This window comes from Otolemur garnettii, unplaced genomic scaffold (assembly GCF_000181295.1).
Source record: "Otolemur garnettii isolate 467f Iridium unplaced genomic scaffold, OtoGar3 scaffold00080, whole genome shotgun sequence".
NCBI lineage: Eukaryota > Metazoa > Chordata > Mammalia > Primates > Galagidae > Otolemur > Otolemur garnettii.
The window spans coordinates 3,262,017-3,276,108 of NW_003852475.1; the positions used below are offsets into that span (position 1 = coordinate 3,262,017).

The 14,092-nt window shown below is 37.8% G+C and overlaps 1 protein-coding gene across 1 annotated transcript in view; it reads left to right on the top strand.

Moving 5' to 3' along the window:
- Nucleotides 1-14,092, top strand: part of RAB3GAP1 (RAB3 GTPase activating protein catalytic subunit 1) — a 107,767-nt gene that overhangs the window by 64,320 nt on the left and 29,355 nt on the right. The window contains exons 10-15 of the mRNA XM_023515852.1: nt 782-888; nt 1,371-1,540; nt 4,327-4,413; nt 5,544-5,716; nt 7,574-7,628; nt 7,870-8,241. Coding sequence (XP_023371620.1) covers nt 782-888; nt 1,371-1,540; nt 4,327-4,413; nt 5,544-5,716; nt 7,574-7,628; nt 7,870-8,241 — 964 coding nt within the window. The remainder of the gene's footprint in view (nt 1-781; nt 889-1,370; nt 1,541-4,326; nt 4,414-5,543; nt 5,717-7,573; nt 7,629-7,869; nt 8,242-14,092) is intronic.

Genomic DNA, 14,092 nt, shown 5'->3' on the forward strand with positions numbered 1-14,092 from the left:
GGTTACAGCCGTCATTGTTGTTTGGCAGGCCCAGGCTGGATTTGAACCCGCCAGCTCAGGTGTATGTGGCTACCACCTTATCTGCTTGAGCCACAGGTGCTGAGCCCCTTTTTGCTTTTTGTTGTTTCCCTGGACCTGTGTTCTCTGATGAGAAAGAGCACTGATTTTTGATAGTGTGTATTAAAGTGCTTGTATGGATGTATATCACATCTGCAAACCTATTTTTTGATAAGGGAAAAAAGGTGTAAATAATCTTATACACCTTACAGGATTATTTGAAAAATCAAGTGAAATACATGCAAGTACTTAACAGCCCTCTAATTTTTTTTTTTTCCTGAGGCAGAGTCTTATTTTGTAGCCCTCAGTAAAGTGCTGGGATGTCATAGCTCACTGCAACCTCAAATTCTTGGGCTAAAGTGATCCTCTTGCCTCAGCCTACTGAGTAACTGGGACTACAGGCACCTGCCACAATGCCCAACTAGTTTTTTATATTTTTAGTAGAGATGGGGTCTTACTCTTACTCAGGCAACTCCTGCCTCAGCCTGCCAGGGTTGCTAGGATTCTATGTATGAGCTGCCAATCTTGGCCAGGAAAAACTTAATATCTTGGGTCATGGAAAGAACCAAGACTATCTGTGAAATAAGATTAATTTTTATCATCTTTGGTAGAAAAACGGAATAGTTTTCTTTTCTACAATTTCTTAATAATTTTTGTGAGAAAAAATGTATTTTAATGGATAAGACTGATTTTGTTTTTCAGTTAAGTGTGAAAATGAGTAACTTATTTTCCATGTAGGTGATTTTGTCACTGAGTTTTTTAAAATCTGCCGTCGAAAGGAGTCAACTGATGAGATTCTTGGACGATCCACATTTGAGGAAGAAGGAAGAGGTAAACTGCTTTTTAAAAAAAATCACTTTCAAAGGCCTTATCATTTTTCTTTAGCATGTTTTCCAGCAACTTTTCATCTATTTTCCCATTTTGAATTAAATTGGAGAAACGAGTTTTGATGGATTAGACAGCTGCCATACTTTTCTAAAGTTATACTTGTTAAGATATTAAGTGCATTTAATAAGTTCTTTCCACCAAAAATGTAAGATATTTTGAAGACATTTAGAGATTTATTTTTGAAGTGAAGAAATAATTTATGTGACTCCTTTGTCATTCATGCTTATATATACGTATATACTATATACTGTATACTTATATATACATATATACTAAACATCTATACTAAAATTGAATAATTGTGAGACCATGTAACACTAGTGAAAGGAATGAGTAAAGTATTTCACACAATCGTCAACTTACTCATCACTTTAACTTGCTAAGGTTGGTGATATAATATGTATTCATTTCTATTCTTTTTATAGAAATTGCTGATATAACTCATGCTTTGTCAAAGTTGACAGAGCCAGCTCCAGTTCCAATTCATAAATTATCAGTATCAAATATGGTACACACTGCAAAGAAGAAAATACGAAAACACAGAGGTGTAGAAGAGTCACCACTGAATAATGATGTCCTCAATACTATTCTACTGGTAATTAAGTGTTCCATCTTTATAGGTCTATATGCATACTCACTTATTCATTTTATATTTAGTCCCTTCTATGTAAGCGGCAGGCACTCAGTTGGGAATATAGAATGTGTAAAACAAAGTCTCCACATTCAGAGAACACCTACTACTATGTTTCCCCCAAAATAAGACCTACCCAAAAAATAAACCCTAGCAGGATTTCTATTTATTTGTTAAATATAAGCTCTACCCCAGTAATAAGACCTAGTGATGGGCGTGGCTATGCAGTGTATCTGCATAACCATGCCATGCATTCCGGAGCAGAGCAGTAAGGAAGACTGGAATACCGTTTATCTATCACAGCTCCTTTCTCTGAGCCGTTCGCACTTGGGCGAGTGGGTGTGTGGTAACCATGGTTGCAAGCGTCCTATTGCGCACGTGTGAACGGCTAGGGGAAAGGAGTTCATGCATCACTAGCGCTAGCCCACCAACAAGGTCGGCTCCCCCTGTCAGGTTCCAGAAGATGATGACTTAACTGTATTTGAATAAATGTAGACTATTGTATTATACTTAATAAAAATAAGACATCCACTGAAAATAAGCCCTAGCGTATCTTCTTGAGAAAAAATAAATAAAAGACAGTGTCTTATTTTCAGGGAAACATGGTAGTATAGTGGGAAGAAGAGAAATAACCAATAGTTAAAATGCCCTGTCACATGTGAGAAGTCTGGCAAAGGGACTGTGAGAATACAGCAGAGGGTGTAGCTGTCTCTGTCTGGGTAGTGGACATCAAGGAGGCCTTCCTTAAAGAAGGACACTTGAGCTGAATTTTAAAGAAAAGGCTTTAGAAGCAGAGGCCTCAGAGCCCATTGAGCAGTTGGTATTTTGTAGGGTACTTCCAAGGAGTGAGCAAGTTTAAGGCTACAGAGGTAACAGGTAACCTGCCATCCTGAAGTGCTGGATTTTATCTTGCAGATGAATGTGATCAGGATTGTATTTTTGAAAGATCACTTTGACAATAGTATGGACCAGTGTTTTTCGACCTTTTTTATCACACGGCGCACTTGAACCTAGTTAAACATCCATGGCACATTTAAATTATGTTGATCACAAAAAAAGTTTTTAAAAAGTATACTTACTGTGCTTTGAACTTCTTTCAAATAATTTAATTAATGTTCTTTAAAATTTTTCGTGGCACCCCTAAGATCCTCTCATGGCACAGCACTGTGCTAGGGCACACCGGTTGAAAATCACTGGTTGGGACTCAAGTCTAGTTGAGGATGAGAGGAGTATAGAGTAGAGGGCTAGGGCGGCTCCTAGGTGTAATGTGGTGGAATGGTCCAGTGTAGGAGCTACCACACCACAGTTTAAGCCATGTGTAACTTAACTGCATGACTTTGAACTAGTCACTTCAGTATTTTCATCTATAAAATGAGGCTAACAAAACCTTGTGAAATTATTGTAAGGATTAAAAGACTTTCTATGACACTACCTGGTATATAATAGGCCTTTGATAAGTGACAGCTGTTCTTACTGGAATTATAGCTATAATCATACTCCTGGAAATTGTGCATAAGACAGTCTGGGGGGAATCCTTTAAAAATAATGTAATGAAGAGAATATTAGAGGCCGGGCATGGTGGCTCACACCTGTAATCCTAGTACTTGGGAGGCCAAAGTGGGTGGATTGCCTGAGCTCATGGGTTCAAGAGCAGCCTGAGCCAGAGCAAGACCTTGTCTCTAAAAATAGCTGTGCATTGTGGTGGGCGCCTATAGGCCCAGCTACTCAAGAGGCTGAGGCAAGAGAATGACTTGAGCCCAAGAGTTTGAGGTTGCTGTAAGCTATGATGTCACAGCACTCTACCGAGGACGACAAAATGAGACTGTCTCAAAAAAAAAAAAGAAAATACTGGACTTGGAAACTGGATGTTAATCTCATATCTGCCATTTATTTGAACAGGACCCTTAGCCATATTTTTAGCTTGTAGATCATAAGATGTTGGCAGTGATATTTAGCTTACACATTAGCATGAGAATACGACAGTATTTGTTAATGTGCCTAGTACTGGCATCTGGCATATAGTACGTCCTTTAATTTTAAAAAAGATGTTGAAAATGTTCTGTATAGCAAAAGTATAAGAGGAACTTTGAGTCAGTAGTACCACAAAACAGTTAGGATGGTCAGCTTTAATAAAACAACTAAAAATAAATTTTATAGAGAAGGCTTCTTCTTAGAAATGTGTCCTTAGAGATTATATTCAAATTATGTAGCTCAGTTGTCATTTACACTGAATTTTGGGGGAACAGATACATTAATTTATGTGCTTCCCACTTTCTAGGAACATCTCACAAAATAAGTTGAGTCTTGAGTACCTTTAATAATCCATGTATGAAAACCTATGAGTGGTATCTCTTCAGATCCTTATGAGCGAGTGGGTGTTTTTAAATTGCCTTTTATAGTTTTCTCTTTTAATGGTATTAACACTTTCAAATAGGTAATAGCCTTGCATGAGCTTGAAATCAAAATGAAGAGATTTTATTTTTATGCTATTTGACATACAGAATCAGGTAGTTATTTTTAAGAAAAATGCCTGATTTCTAAAATTGGCTAATCACTGAAATATTGTGTATTTTCGGAGAAAAACAGAAAAAATTGAGAAAGTATAGAACTAGCTGAGCAGTACAGTATGAACATTACTATTGTTTTAGAAACAAAATCATTAATAAGTTAAATAGTGCTACATGAGTTGTAAAAATCAACAGTATGGAAATGGGGTCTAAAATGTGATTATTTTCGTTCTTCTCTCTAAGTTCTTATTCCCTGATGCTGCTTCTGAGAAACCATTAGATGAAACTACTTCAGTAGACAATAATCCTCCATCAGAGAGTGAAGACTATGTAAGTTGACTTGGAGTTCAATATTATAACATTTTAAATGCATTAAATTCCCAGGGGCTTGCTATATTTCTAGTTCAATAGCTTAAGTATCTTTTTGTTTTGAATTCCCCTTTGGAATATTAAATGAAGATCATGGCCACCACTCAGATAATGACCTATTACAGAACATTGGTGTAAACAGATTTTTTTTTTTTTTTTTTTTTGGAGACAGAGTCTCACTTTGTTGCCCTCAGTAGAGTGCAACTTCAAACTCTTGGGCTTAGGCAATTCTGTTGCTCTTAGCCTCCTGAGTAGCTTGGGACTACAGGCGCCAGCCATAAGCCCGGGTATTGTTTTTAGAGAGAAGGTCTCGCTCCAGCTCAGGCTTGTCTGGAACTTGTGAGCTCAGGCAATCCACCCACTCCCAGGGTGCTAGGATTATAGACATGAGCACCGGGCCTGTAGATAGATATTTTGAGTAGCAAGAATTTTTTTAGAAACAATGAAAAACAAAATAGCATAAATACACTGTGTATAGCTGTAGGATTTCCCTCATTTTAGAGTTTTTGTGGTATCATTAAATTTACGTTTTACAACAAATTTAAATTAGATTTTGAGTGGAAAACCATTTAATGAAGTAATATTTTTATGTTCTCCTTGTATAATCTTTGAGAAATTAAGAAGAAATTTTAAGTGAGAGGTATAGAAATACCTCTATTTACAGAGGTATTTACAGTAGTTACTATTGAGAACTAGATTGCATGAAATGAAGTAAAACACAGACTTTTGCATTTTCAGTTAATACACTTCTGATTTTTTTTTGTCAAGTATATACTCATTTTGTAATTAAAATATGTTTAAAACAGCATACAATGCATAAAAGTAGGAATATATCTTAAATATTCCACAGAAGAAGTCGAAAGCTGTAACTTTAGCCTCATTAAACTATAGCTTCATTTTAGTAGAAATCTTAAAAACATGGAACTACCTAAGAATAATTTATGCAGTAGTGTATTAGACATTTGCTAAAAGCTAGTTTTTGTAGGATAGGTTCCTTTTAGTATTAAAACTTCTCCCTGTATACTTTTTGATCAGAGGTGTAATATATGTTGCTAACAAGTTTTTCTTTGTTTCTGTTTTGTTAAATTTAGAATCTCTACAATCAATTTAAATCTGCACCTTCTGACAGTTTAACATACAAATTGGCTTTGTGTCTTTGTATGATCAATTTCTACCATGGAGGATTGAAAGGAGTGGCACACCTCTGGCAGGAATTTGTTCTTGAAATGCGTTTCAGATGGGAAAACAACTTTCTGATTCCAGGGTAATAATTTTAATTCTTAGTTTTTTAGATAGGATTTTTGTTAAGCAGACATTTGACTTTTGACCCATTAACTGTCCCCTTACAGGAACTCTGCTGTTAGAAAGTGGTAGATAACTTGGGATTTATGTTTAGAGGTGGCAAAGTATAAGAGTAAATAAACCTAAATATTAAACAGAAACCTAAATACTAAACAGAATACTTAAATAAATTATCTGTATCATGGAAAATTATGGATCTATTACAAATTTTTTTCCAAAAGTCTTTAATAACAAAATGTTCATAATGTTTATAATAAAGTATATGTAGTGATGTGTATTCAGAGTGCTTTTCATTACTCTTCTACATATGTATAGAGAAAAGGTTGGAAAGAAATACAACCAAATGCTAACAGAGTTTTCTTGGGTATGAAATTATATTTTTCTTCTATTCTTTATACTTTTATATATTTCTAAGTCTTCTATATAATAAACACATTTTGTAAATTGAAAGAAAACATCTTTGAAGTTCATCATAACTTCTTCTATTGAACATTATCTGTAATTTTTTGTATCATTTACATTGACATTTCATATAATCACAAAGATTTTAGTTAGTGTGTATGTTAATGTTACAGAGTTTATTACTCACTTCTCATGCTAAGATAAGAGGTTCATGACTATGAGTAATATAAAGTGGTGATTCATGTAAAACCATTCCGCCTGGCTCAGCACCTGTAGTTCAAGCGGCTAAGGCGCCAGCCACATACATGGGAGCTGGCAGGTTCAAATCCAGCCCGGGCTCTCCAAACAACAATGACAACTATAACCAAAAATACCCGGGTGTTGTAGTGGGCTCCTCTGGTCCCAGCTATGTGGGAGTCTGAGGCAAGAGAATCACTTCAGCCCAAGAGTTTGAGGTTGCTGTGAGCAGTGACACCCCAGCACTCTACCCAGGGCAACAGCTTGAGACGCTGTCTCAAAAAAATAAATAAATAAATAAAACCATTCCCCATTGTATCATTTGCCAGTCTCTGCTTAGTTGGATTTTCTCTTGGTTCATATCAGTTTGTTATGGAACTTATTACAGATCCAAAAGCATGTTGAATATGACAGAGTACCTTGGGCTGATTGCCTTAGAATTAGAATCAGTCTGGGGCGCCATTGAAATAGAGGTGGAGATCTTAGCTTTTATAGGGAGAATCCACTATCATAATTTAGAACCGAATATTATAGACTGATTTATTTTGTATAGTGTGAAATACTATATGCAAGCTACTTCCTGGGAGTGGATTTAGAGACTTTTTCTCATTTTACATCTCTGTTAGCCTAAAAGCTATTACTAATTTACTATCATATTGTGGGTTTGTTTGTTCATTTGTTTTAATAGACAGGTTCTTCTCTATTGCCCAGACTGAAGTGCAGTGGCACAAGCATAGTTCACTGCAGTTTCACATGCTTGGGCTCAGGTGATCCTCCTGCCTCAGCCTCTGCTCTTGTGTAGCTACGAGTTGCATGTCACCGATGCCTGGCTAATTTTTTTTATTTTTTATTTTGTGTAGAGACGAGGTCTTGCTATGTTACCCAGGCTGGTCTCAAGCAACTCCTAGCCTCAAGCAGTCGTCTTCTCCCAAAGTGCTGGGATTGCAGGCATGAGCCACCATGCAATTATGTTTTGAAGTATCTTATTATATTTGCTGTTGGTAATTTGTGGTCTATGTGTATGAAATAAATTTCCATCTTTTAATCATATGTGTTGCCCCTCTAGCACTCAGTTACCTTGATTTTTTATCAATATATCTAAACATTATGATAGTATAAAAATAATCATATCTGAAGCAATTTTATTAAAACTAAGCTTTCTTTTCTCTTTATTTGATAGATTAGCAAATGGACCGCCAGACCTAAGGTGTTGTTTATTACATCAGAAGCTACAGGTAAAGATTTCCCAACGACATACGTGGGTATACATATAGCCTTGACTTAATAAGAGCTATTTTAATGCTAAATGTAATAATGGATTATAGGCTATTCTCATCCTCCTGCTGTAGGTTGCTTATAATCACTGAGTTACAACAAGGTCCTGAGAAGTATGAAAATTAAATATTCAAACAGTGGGCAGATCTTTATTTTTCTGTAACTAATTCACCTGTAAATGTTATTTCTGTTTTCTTTAAGATGTTGAATTGCTGTATTGAAAGAAAGAAGGCACGTGATGAGGGGAGAAAGCCAAGTACTTCAGATACTGTCGCTAATACGTACCCAGGAGATGCTGGAAAAGCTGGAGACCAGGTGGGGTCAGATAGTGTAAAAGATACAGATAAGGAAAAGGGAGACACTGGAAAATCTTGGGATTCCTGGAGTGACAGCGAAGAAGAATATTTTGAATGCCTAAGTGATACTGAAGAACTTAAAGGAAATGGACAAGAGAGTGGCAAGAAAGGAGGACATAAGGAGATGGCAAATTTAAAGCCAGAAGGAAGGCTCTATCAGCATGGGAAGCTTACGTTGCTACACACTGGTGAACCTCTTTACATTCCAGTAACCCAGGTAGGAGGCTGGCTCTTTGAATTTTAATTTATTTTGTTATTTATATAACTTCATTCTAGTAAGAGATAGTTGGATTAGGTAGGGGAAATTGTTTAAAAAGTTTTTGTTTAGAAACTAAAGATTTAAAATCTGTATACACTTTTGGAGTTTTTAGGTTTACCATTTCTGAAATTGAGAAATATTTTGAAGTTTAAGTGTATAGTAGCTCATCATGTATAAGGTGATCTGTATTTCTTCAACTGGATGGTGGATATGCAGATGTTTAACAAACGAAATCTAAAAACATGGAGGGGAGAGAACAAGAGTAAAATTCCTTCAACAGGCTGGGTGCAGTGGCTCACTCCGTAGTAATCCTAGTACTTTGTGAGGCTGAAGTGGCTCACTCCGTAGTAATCCTAGTACTTTGTGAGGCTGATGTGGCTCACTCCGTAGTAATCCTAGTACTTTGTGAGGCTGAAGCAGGAGATGCTTGAGGCCAAGAATTGGGAACCAGTCTAGGCAATATAGCCAGACCTTATGTCTATAAAAAATAAAAATAAAATAATTAGCCAGGTATAGTGGCATGTATCTGCACTCCCAACTACTCAGGAGTTTGAGATTGCTTGTGAGCTATGATTGTGTCACTGCATGCTAGCCTACATGACAAAGTGAGACCCTGTCTCAAAAAAAAACCCTGGAAAAAACCTTTCACTTATGTAATTAGTTTGTATCTGTTCAAAAATGTTGTTTGAGGCAGTGCCTGTGGCTCAAAGGAGTAGGGCGCCAGCCCCATATACCGGAGGTTACAGGTTCAAACCCAGCCCCGGCCAAAAAAACTGCAAAAAAAAAATTTAAAAAAGCAAAATGCTGTTTGAAGCCATATTACACTGTTAAGATATAGAATAGTGGGTTAGTGGGTGGTGCCTATAGCTCAGTGGGTAGGGCGCCAGCCACATACACCGAGGCTGGCAGGTTGGAACCCGGCCCGGTCCAGCTAAACAACAATGACAACTGTAACAACAACAATAAAATAGCCAGGTGTTGTGGTGGGCGCCTGTAATCCCAGCTACTTGGGAGGCTGAGGCAAGAGAATCACTTAAGGCCCAAGAGTTTGAGGTTGCTGTGGCCTGTGATGCCACAGCACTCTACTGAGAGGGATGTAATGAAACTCTGTCTCAAAAAAAAAAAAAAACGTAGAGGCTCAGTGCCTGTAGCTCAAGCAGCTAAGGCGCCAGCCACATACACCAGAGCTGGCAGGTTCGAATCCAGCCTGGGCTTGCCAAACAACAGTGACAACTACAACCAAACAATAGCCGGGCGTTGTGGCAGTAGCCTATAGTCCCAGCTACTTGGGAGGCTGAGGCAAGAGAATCACTTAAGCCTGGGAGTTGTAGGTTGCTACGAGCTGTGATATCATTGTACTCTACCCAGAGTGACAGCTTGAGGCTCTGTCTCAAAACAAAACAAACAAACAAAAAGATATAGAACAGTAACAACCCAGCAACAGCTACAGTAGTTTTTCATGGTTTGTTTTTGCTTAAGTAATACTGGAATATATTCTGTTGTGAGATACTCAGTCTAGACAGAGTGAGTATCCACCACCCACTAATTCAACTCTCATTCCTTGAAGTAACCATTATTATTAGTTTGGGTAACATTTCTTATAATTGTTTCTATGTCTTGATATGTACATATCCATGTACATATTGATATACAGTTTTATAGATTTTTTGTTTTTAAATATATGCATTAGCGTGGAACTTTTTTTTAATTGTTACCACAATATTCCATGGCATGGAAGAGCTATAGTTTATTCAGACATTCTCCTTTTGATCACAGTGTATGTTATTTGTGAGTTTTTGCTATTAACAAACTGCTGTGATACAAATTTTTACCGTTTGTTTGTATATTGTATGTTCGTATATGAGTGTTCCTTCAAGGACCATAACAAGTGGAATTGCCAGGTGAATGGATATATAAGTTACTAAATTCCTCTTCAGAAGGAATTTGGTTTCTTGCTCCCATCAGTGGTTAATATAAGAATAAAGGAATACCCATTTTCTCGTCAACTTTACTTCTTCGTGTTCACAGACATTTGCATGCCAGTCACTATTCTCAACCTCGGGAATTTAGTAGCAAACTAGACAGTAAGATTCTTGCACTAATGGTGCTTACATCCTGTCAATTCTTATAAATAACTGATATTACCAATCATACAATTTTTTTCCAAAATTATAGTCAAAAGTAGTATCTAGAGTTTTAAATTATATTTCCAGGATTTTTAATGAGCATACAAATCTTTTTTTTTTTTTTGAGACAGAGTCTGTCACCCTTGGTAGAGTGCCATGGTGTCACAGCTCACAACAACCTCAAACTTCTGGGCTTAAGCAGTTCTCTTGCCTCAGCCTCCCAAGTAGCTGGAACCTCAGGTACCCACCACAACATCCAGCTATTTTTTTGTTGCAGTTGTCATTGTTGTTTAGCTGGCCCAGGCCAGATTTGAACCCGGCAGACTGGGTGTATGTGGCCGGCACGCCCTAGCCACTGAGCTATGGGCACAGTCACATCTTTTATGATATTTCTTTTAGGTTGCTGTTCTATTCTTACTAGTTCATGTAAATTCTTCATATGATAAAGGTGCTGTGAACCTTCTTGTGTCTCTGGTAATATAGGAACTCATTTTCTTTTGGGTAAATTCCCAACAATTGTTTGGCTGTATAGTAGAAATGTTTCAGTTTTAGGCTCAGTGCCTGTAGCTCAGTGGCCACATGCACCAGGGCTAGTGGGTTCGAACCTGGCCCAGGACCTGCCAAACAACAATGACAACTATACCAAAAAAATTGCTGGGTGTTGTGGCAGTTGCCTGTAGACCCAGCTATTTGGGAGGCTGAGTCAAGAGAATCTCTTAAGCCCAAGAGTTTGAGTTTGCTGTGAGTTGTGACACCATGACTTTCTACCGAGGGCGCCATAGTGAGACTCTGTCTTTATTTTAAAAAAAAAAAGGAATGTTTTAATTTTAGTAGATATTTCTTCAATAGTCTTCAAAAGTGATGGAACTAATTGACCTTCCCACCATCAATGTATAGTGGTATAGTTATTCTATTTGATCCCTACCCCACTGAATGTGTTGAGTGTCCCTAGGAGCACTGCTAGCCTTAGGGATTTGATAAGCAGACTCAAACGACTTAGCATGTTATCACACTCATGACTATAATATATTACAGAAAAACCAGCAAAGGGAAAAAGTACATGAGACATAGTTTGGAGAAAATGAAGCTTGAGCTTCCAAGGATCTTCTCTCAGTATAGTCACACAGGGTGCACTTTAATTCCTTCACCAACAAATTGTGACCACACATGTTAATTGTTGTATACTAGGGAAGCTTGTTTAGAAGTATAGCACCCTATGTTTTTATTGGGGGATGAGCATAAACTAAAAAGTTACCCATTGGGCAGCACCCGTAGCTCAGTCGGCAGGGTGCTGGCCACATACATCAAGGTGGCAGATTCACACCCAGCTCAGACCTGCTAAAAAACTATGACAGCTGCAACCAAAAAATAGCCAGATGTTGTGGCAGGCACCTGTATTCTCAGCTATTGGGAGGCTGAGGCAAGAGAATTGCTTAAGCCCAAGAGTATGAGGTTGCTACGAGCTGTGATGCTACGGCACTCTACCCAGGGTGACAGCTTGAGACTATCTCAAAAAAGAAAAAAAAACTTACCCATTGTCTAGTTCCATAATTCTAGATTTCAAGAAAGAAAGCAGGTGTTCAGCATAGACCACATTGTTTGCAAAAACCATTTGAAACACTGTTGGCTTTTTTTTTTTTTTTTTATCAGTTCTAGAAATGGTGAGGATCCTCCCAAGGCTAACTTTGCAAATAGGCCTTTTTAGGGATGCCCGTCTTGGGCTTACTATGTTAACTCTTTTTTGCACACTTGGCATCATTAGTCATTTTGATTTTTGTTTTTCTTTCTTTCTTTCTTTCTTTTCTTTTTTTTTTTTTTTAGACAAAGTCTCACTTTGTTGCCACAGGCTAGAGTGCTGTAGTATTAGCCTAGCTCCTGGCAACCTCAAACTCCTGGAGTCAACCAATCCTCCTATCTCAGCTTCCCAAATAGGTAGGACTACATGTACTCTCTATAATGCCTGGCTATGTTTACTATTTTTAGTAGCGATGGGAGTCTCACTCTTGCTCAGTCTGGTCTCAAACTGCTGAACTTAAGTGATCCTCTTGGCTCAGCTCCCAAAGTGCTGGGATTATAGGTGTAAGCCACCACACCCAACCTAATTTTTGTTTTTCTGAAGGGTAATCTTGTGTTTTTACATTTTACTGATCCATGTTAATATTGAACAGATTTTCATGTATTTATTGCCCATTATCTTCCTGGTAAAGAAGAATTTTCATACATAAACACAAATATATTTAAAATCTTACTGGGATTATAATTAATGTTGCACTCAATTTTATAGATCAATTTATGGAGAATCAACATCTTAATAATATTGAATTTATGAAATATCTTCTATTTTACTTGAAGTTTCTCTCTTAATTTATCTCACTGGTGTTTTAGTTTTCAAAGTAAAAGTCTTGCATATCTTTCATTAGATGTATTTCAAGGTATTTATAATTTCTCAAATTTTATTTTAAGAGGCATTTTAAAATTTGATTTTCTGATATTACCCTTGATACATAGAAACAGTTGATTTTTTTTTTTGAGACAGAGTCTGTCACCCTTGGTAGAGAGCCATGGCGTCACAACTCACAGCAACCTCAAACTCTTGGGCTTAAGCTATTCTCTTGCCTCAGCCTCCCAAGTAATTGGAACTATAGGCTCCCCACCACAACGCCCAGCTATTTTTTTCTTTTTTGTTACAGTTGACATTGTTTAACTGGCCTGGGCTCGGTTCCAGCCTGCCAGCCTCGGTGCTTGTGGCCAGTGCCATAACCACTGTGTTATGGGTGCTGAGCCAACAGTTGGTTTTTGTACATTGACCTTGGACTTAATAGTCTTGCTACATTCACTTGTATTACTAGTTTGTAGATTACTTGGGGTATTCTCTGTCTGCAATCATGTCATCTGTTAATAAAGATAATTTGAATTCTGATTTTCCAATCTTTACACTTTTTCATTATTTTTCTTATCTTTGCAGCAGTCCCCAACCTTTTTGGCACCAGGGACTGGTTTCATGGAAGACAGTTTTGGGGGCCAGGGGATGGTTTGGGGATGATTCAAGTGCATTACATTTCCACCTCAAGGTCATCAAGCATTAGGTTCTCAAAAAGGATCTGTAACCTAGATCACCCAACATCCAGTTTATAGAAGGGTTGAGCTCCTATGAAAGGATAAAGATAATGCCGCTGCTTATCTGAGAGCAGGCGGAGCTCAGGCAGTAATGCATGATGGGGAGCGGCTGTCAGTACAGACAAAGCTTCACTTGCTTGCTGGCCTGCTGCTCACCTCCAGCTGTGCAGCCTGGTTCCTAACCAGTCGAGCAATACCAGTCTGGGATTCAGGGTTTAGGGACCACAGTTATTGCACTAGCAATTAGAAGCTAGCACTTCTAATACAGTGTTGAATACTAGACATTTCTTTTGAGTCCATCCTCAGAGAGAAATCATATGATAATTACTGAGGGCATCTGATGCAGATGTCATTTATATATTAAGAGTGTTATATGCTGGGATTATAAGCATGAGCCACCACATGCCTATAATTGCAGCACTTGAGAGGCCAAGGTGGGTGGATTGCCTGAGCTCACAGGTTGGAGACCAGCCTGAGTCAAAGCGAGACCTTGTCTCTAAAAGTAGCTGGGTGTTGTTGAGGGTGCCTGTAAGTCCCAGCTACTTGGCAGGCTGAAGCAAGAGAAT